This window comes from Coturnix japonica, chromosome Z, assembly GCF_001577835.2.
Source record: "Coturnix japonica isolate 7356 chromosome Z, Coturnix japonica 2.1, whole genome shotgun sequence".
Lineage (NCBI taxonomy): Eukaryota > Metazoa > Chordata > Aves > Galliformes > Phasianidae > Coturnix > Coturnix japonica.
This window is the reverse complement of record NC_029547.1, coordinates 12,729,790-12,741,378: the sequence shown is the minus strand read 5'-3', so window position 1 is coordinate 12,741,378 and position 11,589 is coordinate 12,729,790. Positions and strand designations below refer to the sequence as shown.

The window sequence follows — 11,589 nt, the reverse complement described above, 5'->3', positions numbered from 1 at the left end:
TTCCATGTATCAGAGTAATCTCTTAAGCCTCTCAGTCCTCCACGGTGTAAATCATGTCACATTCATAAGATGGAATTTCCAGTTTACTTCTGTGCTCTTGAATTTACTATAGTTAACTAAGCCTGAAGCATTGACAGGCTGTGCACACCTAAGTGGCCCTCAGCAAATCCTGAGGTCTGAGGTGTTCCCACAGAATTCTAAACTAAAACAGATTCAAGAGTATAAACAGACTCAGAATATTAATGTAGTTGTATGGGAACTGTTGAGCCATGGTCTGAACCACTGACTGACCATCTGAGGCAAGGACTGGGTCAGCCATGGAAGCACAGGTGAAGGCAATTTAGCTGTGTGACCAGAAGGGGTGGAACCTGGCTGCACCCCTCCTACACCCCATTTAAGGGCTGACTGCCACTGGGGAAGGTTCTCTTTCTTGAGATCCCTCCATTTTGGAGTTTTCTACTGTAAGCCTAGGATACAGGTAAACATTTCTTTCTTAATTGTTTCTCTTTCACCATGATAATCTTTCCAACTATAACACCATCTTAACCATGCTACTCTTCCAACTGTACAGTAGTGTTTATAGATGTTTTCTGGTCTACGCACAGGTCAGTTGAGCCTAGTATTGCTTTTATGTATTCCATGTCTACCCAGTCAATGGCATCTAGCTAACTAACAGAAGATCAATTATAAGAATCCAAACCTCTTCTCAAACTATTTGTCCAGAGAAGATTTTATTATCAAAGCTTCTCATATTTCATTTGTAATCACATTCTCTTTGCATTTTGCCTCGTTCATTACATGTTAATTGATTAACAGGGTATTAATTGTCACAAGACTTCTCTCAAAGGATGAGATGTCTGAATGTTAGGATGTTAGAACAATTGCAGCAGATTAGAATTTCTGTTTCTGGAAAAGCTCCTTCAGCTGCTGTTCAGTTGTTGCTTCTTTCTGCTGCATCAGCTCCCTGGCTCCTTTGGTCACTCCCCAGCCATCTGGCTTTGACATTGAAGGGCAATATGGCCTGCCTGAAGCAGGCTTCAGATTCTCCCAATATTCTTTTCTTGCTCTAAAACAAAGAAAATCAAATACAGTGTTTGTTTCAGCACCTCACAATATTAAAGAAACTGAAGCCATTACAAAGGATCCTCTGACTTGCAAAATTCCAAGTTCATATTTAGATACAGGAAGATGAAAAGAAGTATACAAATAAATGTTACACTTGTTAAAAAAAAATCTTTTCATCCTCAAAAAGAACGCTCTAAGCTGTCAGTAGTTAAAATGTTATATACTACTGACATAAAAATGTCAGTAGTTAAAATGTCAGATTTCCATTTTAACTTTCATTAATTACTTTCACATTAATTTTTCCTCAACTTCTGGAGTTCTCCTACTGCCTCTGCATACCTTTCACTACTTCCAGATAAGATTTAATTCCTCAGAATTATTAATATGTAGAAAACTTAAGGTGATAAGGTCTCTGAATTCTGTCTGCTTTATAGACCAACCCTCTGCAAGGATTACTTTGTTGTGCCTTCCTGTTCAGATATACATACCTTGCTCTGACCCAGGGTTTAGTATGCATGCTCAGGCCATTGCCCCAGCTACCATGCTTCTCAGACGCTAATGGCAAAAATCCTCTTTCAGGAGCCAGCTCTTCAGCTATTGCTCGGATGTGATATGGCTCAAATCCACAGCAGCCTCCAATAAAGCGGATTCCTAAGTCATAAGCCTTTCTTGCGTATTTTTGAACATCCCATCTAGTGATGATCCTTGGTTCCAGACCTGCAAAGACATTCATATCTTGGGCTTCCACAACACTCCATTTCCTCAGGTTTTTTACTGAGGAATCACATTACTGAAACACTCATACACTGTTTGAAAAACTGATGGTAAATGTAGATATTTGAACTGTCTAAGCTAGAATTAATGATACAAAATTTCCTATGCTTCTGAAGCATAAGGACAGCACCAGCCAAACATCTCTAAAGAAGCAGGGGTAGATCTCACTCTATCAGCTGGCAACACATGGGGAGCATGATAACTTAAAACAAGCATTCAAAGAAAAGTTTCCACATAAATCATGTTTCCTTTCTTGTGTTTTTTTTGTTGTTTTGTTTTGTTTTTGTTTTGTTTCATCTTTCCCCTCCCCAAACTTATCTAATACTTTGTCTTCAATTCATGACTTTTTATAGCATTTATTATCTTTACTCAGAATTAATTATCTGTAGTTTAATGTTCAGTCATTTATAGTATAAAAAAGGTCGATGTTTTCATTGATTAGAAGATTGTAACTGGCTCCTAAATTTAGCCCTTCCATGCATTTACTCTTGAAATAACTGGGAATGCTTTGACTGACCAGCATGTTTCTTTCTAAAACACTGTCCTTGCCTTACTGGTGGCATTTGAGGATAACTGTGGTTACACAGAAGGGAAGACACAAAACTGAAAGAAGTTCTAATGGTTTATAAACATTTCTGACAGCTGATGCTGGAGTTTTCCAGTATGAGGTTTTGTTGGCCTTTTACATTTCAAATATCTAAGTGCCTCTTCTGCACACTATCTTTCACGTTAAAAAGTTAATTAAGTCATTTTAATAACCAAACTCCTTATTTGCTATCAAGTCATCAGTTGCTCATTCTGGGTACTGGAAAATAATCATGGAACCAAGCTTCTGCAATTGATTCATGCTATTTCTGAAAACTAAGGCCTCACACAGGCTCCTTGTAGTGTTCAAGCCAAGAGCTACAAGAAACCAAACAGTGAATCCTTCAAATCACTTGACTGTTTTCTGGATCTGTTTCATCTTTTTGCTTGCAATCACAGGAGTTTATGGAGGAATGAATAGCAAAAATGAGTTCCTGGCACTTCAGTATCCCAGAATATTTTCAGAACATCATCATGCTTTTATCGACTAATGAATGCCTCACACTCATGCTTCAAAATTCCCTTTAAAGAGAGGAATTTTCTAATAATCACATTTTCCTGAAAATCACATTTACTTCATTTTTTTTTCCTACAAATTCATTTGTTTTATTAATTTATCTTATAAACTGAATTTGAAAAGAAGAGCTTATGATACCTGAGAGCAGAGACATTTCTCAAACCAACTTAACAGTATTTTGGCTTATTTAGTCCTCTCATCTTAGGAGAATGTGATCTTTTACATCCCATGTGTAAATACGCCCCAGAATACAAAAACCTTTTACATACAAAGTGTCTGAATCTTTCAGATTTCATGAAATTTCTCGAGTACAAGAGTGATGAAACATCTGCAAATTGCCTATCCATTTGCTAGCAACATCAAAGAACATACTACTTCTGGTTTCTCAGGCTATAGTACTACTGAAATACTCTTGCTGTGTGGATGAACTTTAATCTGACATTACACCGCAAACTCACTATGCAGAACACCAGACAGGACAGTGGGGACTCATCCTATTGTATAAAAGGACATCTTATAGTTTCAGTTCTGTTAAAACAGGAAAAAAAGAAGTATGCAATAAAAAGGATGCCTTACCAAAGGGAAATTCAGGAAGATCAATAAATCCCTGCTTTCCACAGTCAGGTGTATGGAAAGCAAGTGGTTGAGACATCAGGTGGGCTTTCAGATTAGCAGCTTGCAAGCCCTCTTTCATCAGTTTCACAGTTTCCAGCACAGTATCTGGGTCAAAATGGCAGTTGACTCCAACGATAGAAGCACCTATGAGGAGGACAACAACTGTTTTAAGTCATGTATTCCCAAGAAGTAGGTAGCGAATGTTCTGAATCACAGCACAGTGGCTCTGTATACCAGCCCTATGAAAAGGCAGCTGAGCTGGAACCAGTCTGTAATGTGTCCAGGGAAGGGAAATGAAACTGGTGAGGGGTCTGGAGCACAAGTCTTATGAGGAGTGGCTCAGGGAGCTGGGATTGTTTAGCCTGGAGAAGAGGAGGCTCAGGGGAGACCTCATTGCTCTCTACAACTTCCTGAAGGGAGGCTGTGATGAGGAGGAGTTTGGCCTCTTCTCCCAGGCAACAAATAGTTTCTTACCAGCTTTCACCAATTGGACAGCACATTGTCCAGGAGGCACACCATGCATATCTCCTTCTGGACCTATGCACATTGTAGCTGCAACTGGCTTGCCGGATTCTTTTAGGACTTCAACTGCCCAGACAGCTTCTTCAACATGTTCGAAATACTGAAAGACATTAAAGCAAAACTAGTTTCATTTCTTGGAGATGAAGCATAAACATTATTTCAGATCCCAAATTCACGAATAACATAATGACAAACTGTAACAAAACTGTTGAATTCACTGACCATACCATTAAAAAATAACTGTAAGGAGTCAACAAATAAAGGAAATAAACAAGTTCTCTTAAAAATGTCCTATGTAGAGGGTTAGTGAGGGATTTATCCCCAAAGAACAAGTTTTATCTATCAAGTCACTGTAGTTTGCTGCTTGCAGAGTACATAAGGAAACAGGAACTAGTCAAGATTGTATTCAAGTGTAATAATTGTGCCAGTATAGAATTTGACTTAAGAAATGTATGCTTCAAGGGCCTATTCTAGAATGCTTGCAGATGCTGTTAAGTATTGACAAACAGCTTCTGATGCTACCAGAATATAACAAAAAAATTTAAAGGAGGAAGCAATATATAACTTGCATTCCCAAAAGGAGGCTGGAAGTTAACATGCTGTATCAGTTGAGTGCATTTTTCTTATTTTTAACTACAAGTGTACCTCTGCAATGAGGAAGTCCACATTCTTCTTCGTGAAGATATCTAGTTGCTTTCGAAAGACTGCTTTAACCTCTGCTTTGTCCTTGCAGCTTAAGTATGATGGTGTCTGACTAACTCCTCCAGCTACTAAAGCATCACCTTCATTGGCCACTTCTCTGGCAATGTCACAAGCAGCTTCATTCACTTTCTGGCCCTGCATGAATGAAAACAAACAAACAAACAAACACAATACTTTTTAACCAGTCATTAATTCATTAATTTCTAGGATTTTTCACCATTTTAGCAGTTGATTTGTTTCAGTGAGTGTTAAAGCACTTCTTCCCCTCTCCACCCCCAAATGATTTTGTTCTCTGTGCAAATGAATTCTCTTCATAACAAAGTCCCAGTAAATTAATCTCTTCAGATGAGAAAAGAAAGATACAGGTATCCTCTAGTCCCATTTTGTGAAGAAGACATCTTCTCCTTTAACCACATCCTTCTTACTGTTCCAAACTCTGAGATTACATCATCTCATTTTTAGTCCTCAAAGATTAAATAAATAAATAAATAAATAAATAAATATCACTCTAAGGAACCTTTTGAATTGAATTCACTTACTTCATATCCCCATCAAAGTAGTATTCTACTCACAGTTATTTTCTCAGCTACATAGTTGCCTCTGTTCTCTAGTTTGTCCTCACTGGCATAAAAGGTGAATGTTTGCAGAACATTGGATCCAGCCCTGAGGAATTCCCTGTGAAGCTGACGAACTAAAAAAAGATGAAGAGATGCTTGGTATAGTTATTCCCACTGGTATTCTAAAATTAAATGCTTACCGAAGTAATGTTACTGTGACAAAATTGACATAGTATTTACTAGTAAAGCCACTGTGAGAGCGTTGTACTAGTTGTGTATTCCAAATTTCTTCTACACCCCCAACTCTTAAACAATAGGTTAAAAACTTAGTTCTTCCCTGCTACAAATAACCGAGGATTTCTACTCAGTCTTCTATCAGTAGATCCAGTTTTGTCTTGTACTTCACACCTATCTCCTGCTTTTTGCAGTCCTTCACATCTCCCAGTCTCACACTGTAGAAATACATCATAGTTTGGGAAGGGAAAGGATTAAAAAAACAACAGCAAAAGCCTGTGAGGGAATAGCAGGGAATAACAAGCAAAACAAACATCAAATGAAACAATGAGCCAGTTTCTCAGCTTCTAGATCAAGACTGTATTAAAAGATTCAACAGTTTATAGCACATACATGAAATCATTTAAGCTCTAGATACTGAAAACAAGAAATCACTGAAGTTTTTTACGGTAGGTATTTGGGAAAGTTTTCCTTATGTCCTGGTTTATCATTCCTCCTTGTCCACAGACAATCTGTGTCATTAGCAAACTGTGTGGCTGTGTCATAATGAAGTTATTGCCTTCAGCTACCACAGATAAAGCATTCTACAACAGGGAGGCTCAAGCAGAAGTTGCTAGCATCAATCACATGAGCACATCTGCTTTCAGTGAAGGAACAGTGTCGTCTTGCTCGCTTTTCTCTGCTGGTGCAGTATTTCATTTGCAGTTACAGCCCTGGCCAACCACAGTGTGACTTAACACAGTGCCTGTTTACCCTGCAGCCAAAGGGACCGATTCAGAACACAGACTGTAGCAGGGCTACAGATCAAAAAGTCCCTGGAATCTGATGAAGCTATCAGGATCAGATTTCAGTTTTACCATTTCTACATTAATTCAAAACTTTACTATTTCAGAGAGAATTCTGCTTCCTACAGCATTGAAATAGATCTTAGAAACATGCCTGTGGCTAATATGATTCTAGTGGTCTGAAGTGCTTTTTTGTTTTATTTTTTTCCCCCATGAGGGAGAACAGAAAACACTGGTGAAAACTAGTCAGGAAATGAGAAAAAGCAAAGAAAAAAAAAATCTACAAATATTTTCACAAATGCTCTGACCTCCATAATAAACTGGTTTTATTTACCCACAGTGTTAGTTCAGTTTCTATTTAAAACTGATGCATTCCTGGAAAAAGTCTTGGGCTTTGGGTGAATAAGGACAGCGATACAGATAAGCAAAATAACAACAAGAAGCTTACTTCAAACTGTTAGTTACATAGACCCACTCAGGAGTCTCCTGTCCACATTTGGAGAGAAAAAATGGCCTTATGCAGGGCAGTAGCTCAGATACCTGATCTGACTCAGGACATCTGTCAGTCTCAGAGAACTTCTCTCTTGTAACAGAGTGAATGGCTTTCAACTTGCCTTTTTTTTTTTTTTTTTTTTTTTACTTTCCTTCTTCTTTTTCACATGCCTCACTGCATTCTAAGAACCCCCTCCTTTTTCCCCTTTTCTTACAAAGAGGAGGGGGGCTGTTAGCTGTATGGATTTTGTACCAGCTGGCCCAGCCAGTTGCTCCTTGTGCTCTTTACAACTGCTTTCCAAGAAACCTGACTCTTAAACACGCAGGAGCAAACATCAGCAATGGAGGGGAGGCAGGCAGCACTACAAGAAATGACCATATTCCTTGTTGAGTATTTGCTTATAAATAGCCTATAAAAAGGTTAATTAAACTGTTGCAATGGTTACAGGCATAAACTGCACGTTCTATAGATTGCTACCATCAAATCAACAGTAATGTTTAGATGGCTGAGCTCTAACGAATGACAACTCGGCAGTCACTTAAAGCAGGTCTGTGTGCTCATTTTGCACATCTAATTCGTCTATGAAAGTATTTTTCTACATAAAATGTGTCAAAAAAAGCAGACGGCAAAATTCCACTGAAGGCACATTTAATCCTTTAAAGCACTGTCTGATAACAAGAACTCAGCTTAAAGCAGAATATCAGCAAGGCAGACAACCAGCACTGTCTGGGTTAAGCCAGCTGATGTTAGCTCGTAACAAATAGATCCTTCCCAGACTGAATCACTTGGTAACACAAGCACTGTTTCTCTGATGTGATAATTAGAATTAAAAGCGTTGTACAAAAAGGTAAACAGAATGCACATTAACTGCTAATAGAACCTGTTTTAGCACTATTTATGCTAAGTAGACTTTATGCTATAAGACACTGTAATTGCTCATTTTGTCCCCCTTCACTGCTGGCAGTTACATTAAACAAGAGAGGCATAGAAAATGATGCTATTTTACTGGAACAGTTGGGTTCTCATTCCCTATTTCACAGTGGAGGCACATACATTTAATACTCCACTCCCACTCAATTGTTTATTTAAAGCCACTATTTCCAGGGGAAAAATAATACACAGACAATATTCATTTATAGCAATATAAAATCCTAGAATGGTCAAATCCAACAAAACAGGCAGCCACTTGTAGATCTCTTTGTCACAAGATGCTCTCAGTAATAAATTTGATCTTGGCTCAAGGACAGACAGGAAAAGCCCATGAGAGAGAATATTACTGAACTCAAAGAACCAAAGATATCTGGTTCTCCATTCTGGAGAGGTATCACTATATTATCTATAATGAGGTACTACTTATTCTTCCCCAGCCAACTGCTTTTAGCCACTGTTACAGGAAGAATATGGGGTAAGATGAGCTTTTGATCTACAGACCCTTACGCTATTCTTCACAGTATCTACTTCCACAGAAACATTCCTATTTAAAAACCTGCTACAAGTTCTACATACTAATTATTTTTCCAGCCTCTTTTCCTTTCATTGCAGGAGTGCCATTTTCCAGTAAAACTGACCTGCTTCTGGGTGTTCCACAGTTGCTTCAGGAGTCCAAGGCCCAGCTTTTACATATCCCCTCTTTTCTAGGGCAAAGACAAATCCCCCGTCTCCAATCACAATCTCTCCAGCATCCAAGCGCTCCAGAATACCCTGAAGAAAGCAAGAGGAAAGGTTAATAATTACAGTTCTTCAGTTTCATGGGCATATGTGACTTGTTGTCATTGCCCATATTTGACAAGACAGAAATATTTGTGGGCTACAGAAACACCACAGTAATAAAAAAAAATCATTTATTTACTTCTTGAAATTCTCTTGAAAGAATCATAGTACAAAAAAAAAAGGCTTTTTAAACAGGCTGTCCATGTGAAATACATGAAAGCAAACTGCACCTATTAGACATTGGTTTTTGTATTTCGTTCAGTGTGTTCTGTGCTATTACACTGAACAGTAATACTACATGCAACAAACAGATTACTACCATAATTCCATAAGATTTCAAGAAATGGATGAATGCAGACATTAACAAAGGGAAGAGAAAAATTTATGAAAAAATTTATGGCTGTATTTTTTTCTGATGGCAATGAAATCTGAGAGAGCAAGAAAAGGAAAAGCCTGATGGACAGAGCTGAGTGTTGTTACGTACCCAGAGCGTATCTTGATAATTTCTCTGCTAATTCATTCATCCTATCACACATATCAGAAAGACAAACTTATACAACTTCTTGTCACTGGCCTTTCAGAGGGATGAGAGTACATCCTCTCAACAAGGAGCACCGTGTATCTCAGACAGGTCTAGTACCAGTCTCTTCAAAGTGCAACTACCCAAAGGTTCAAAGCCCTTCTGAGAGGGTCAGCATTTTTGGCCCAGGTTCTGACATGGCAGTAAGGTTATGGGGCTGCTGTGCAGATACGTAAGCCTGACCAAGTGCTGGCTTGCAGATCTTGCATCTCATTCTACTGCACATTGTGGACTTGCCAAAACAGCAGTCTGATTAACTGTAGCATTATTTCAGCAGGAGCTCGACAAAACTCAGCCTGTAGTACCATATCTACAAAACTGAGCAACTTTCAGGGAGCCCACCAGTCATACCTCAACAGATGGCAGCTCTGTTATACATGTAAATGCTGTGAGGCTTTGTGAAAATTGTTTGCAGTTAAATAACCTTTAGGCTGAATGACTCAAATGGGACTAAGGAAAAGCAGCCGAGGAACCAATGTCTGAGTCCTTCCCTCTCCTGCATGCCAAGGAAGGTTGAACAAAGCCTGCTTCAGAAGTTTAATGTGCAGGGAATAGGAACACAGAGGGAAAAGCCCTGAAGATAAAAACAACTTCAGGCACTACTGATTGATTGAAAATGAGGAAATAGATTTGTCACATATAGGTGCTATATTTAAATGCACTACAACGCTGACTTATTTCTTTTTAAAAGTTACCTCTTGGATTTAATGGCATTTTCTCCTCAGTCACAGCTTTTTTAAACAGCACTTTAAAATAACCTTCACTTCTGATACACAGAAGCAACATAAACTAAGACAGTACTTAATCTGTATTATCAGCTCAAAATGTAAATGACTTTTTTGCAGCTTACTGTAGATTGATATTATCCCACCACACCACTGTTACATATCCTCAGGGAATGAAATACCATTTGTTCAAACAGCATTTAGGTGTTGTAAGTTTACAACCAGCTCATTTTGTCCTGTACAGATAAGTACGGCTGTGTACTCATGCCTAAACTAGATCAGAACTAATCCACGTGGCAATCCAGTTGCACACAGATCTGATACAAAGAAAGAGAAAGATATATAAAATCTATTGCTTTCAAGGCATCTTTTTCATTTTTACTACCATGAATGACACCGCACCACATAGTGCATTCACCAGAATGGTCTATCTATTCACCAGAAGAATACAAGTGACTGTATGAAGATATTTTCAACTTGCTTAGAAGTGTAGCTGAACAATGTCAGCAGACAGTGTGCTTGTTCTGCCTATGCCCTGCCTTTCCATTGGTGAAGAGAAAGAAAGAATCCTAAAACTCACATCATAAGCTGTGCCCTTCATTCACAAACAGTTTACATGAAAGGGACAGAGTTCATAAACACAAAAATGACTGAAAACAGCTCTAAGAGGTGTCCAACTATTAAGAGCACTGTCCTGGCAAGAAGGTAGAATGTGTCGCTCTGTGCCCATTGCGAACAGTGACAGGCAGCAGCATTTCTATATGTCGATGTTTGATTCACACATTGCTCAAAGGTTTGTCTTAATAGGAAGAATGGCTGATGCCAGAATAACTTCATACTGACTTATTTCTTCAGCTGAATGAGAGTGTAAAGGGCATGCACACACTGGGGGTGGTTACTCGTGTTACACTGCTGGTATTCAGTCCTATCAATCAAGGGAAGAGCAGATTGGGGCTTTTAAATAGAGTTGGCTGGAAACAGAAATCCCACCTAATGAAGGTTTATGCTTATAATATCCAGAATTTCAGTGCGTTGCAAATCCTGTTTAATTTTGTTACCAAATACTGTAAAACAAAATGGATTTCGTGGCTGCAATCTGTGTGTTCAAAGAAAAATTCTAAGGGCTGGAGCAGCACTAAGTTAAATTTAATACACCCGACTATCCCACAACAGTGCCCGATCGCTTAGAGAAGCTCGGTGCCCAGCAGGCAGCACTACCACCCGCCCTTAACTGCAGCCCCCCACCCGCAGGAGCAGCGGGTCTCTCCCGCGGGGTAAACAGCGCTGCCAAAGGGAGATCGTGCCGGGAGCGCGGAGGAGACCCTCGCGGGGCTCCGCAGATGCGGTGCCAAGCCGGGAAGGGGTGGGGGAAAGTTACCCTTTTGCCCTGCTTCAGGGACTTCGCGATCGGCATCATCTTCCTCGTCCGGGGACGCCGGTTGCCCTACTGCGACCCGACGGCTCGGCACGAAGCGGGACGCTGTGCCGGTGTTCAGACAGCGCTTTTATAGCTCTGTCGGGAGGCGGTCCGCGGGGGCAGCGCTGCGGGTGACACCCCCGGCCGGGTTCGCCCCCCGAGCCCCTGACCCCCTGACCCCGCCGGCAGCCGCCGCGCCCTCTCAGCCCCGCCCGTCCCGGCCGAGGGTGGGCGGCCGGCAGCGCTCCCAGGCTGACCCGTGCGGCTGCTCCAGCCAAGGGGCGGACCGGCGTCCTCCCCGGGAGGGC

General features: G+C 40.2%; 1 protein-coding gene across 1 annotated transcript; it reads right to left on the bottom strand.

Moving 5' to 3' along the window:
• Positions 1-712: 712 nt before the first annotated feature.
• On the bottom strand, positions 713-11,374 carry LOC107305933 (betaine--homocysteine S-methyltransferase 1). The gene is made up of 8 exons (XM_015848642.2): positions 11,243-11,374; positions 8,418-8,550; positions 5,353-5,471; positions 4,724-4,915; positions 4,031-4,178; positions 3,518-3,700; positions 1,554-1,782; positions 713-1,066 (listed from the first exon to the last, which is right to left on the bottom strand). Exons 1-8 carry the CDS (start codon positions 11,279-11,281, stop codon positions 892-894), a joined length of 1,218 nt encoding a protein of 405 aa, XP_015704128.1. The 5' UTR covers positions 11,282-11,374; the 3' UTR covers positions 713-891.
• Positions 11,375-11,589: the final 215 nt, after the last annotated feature.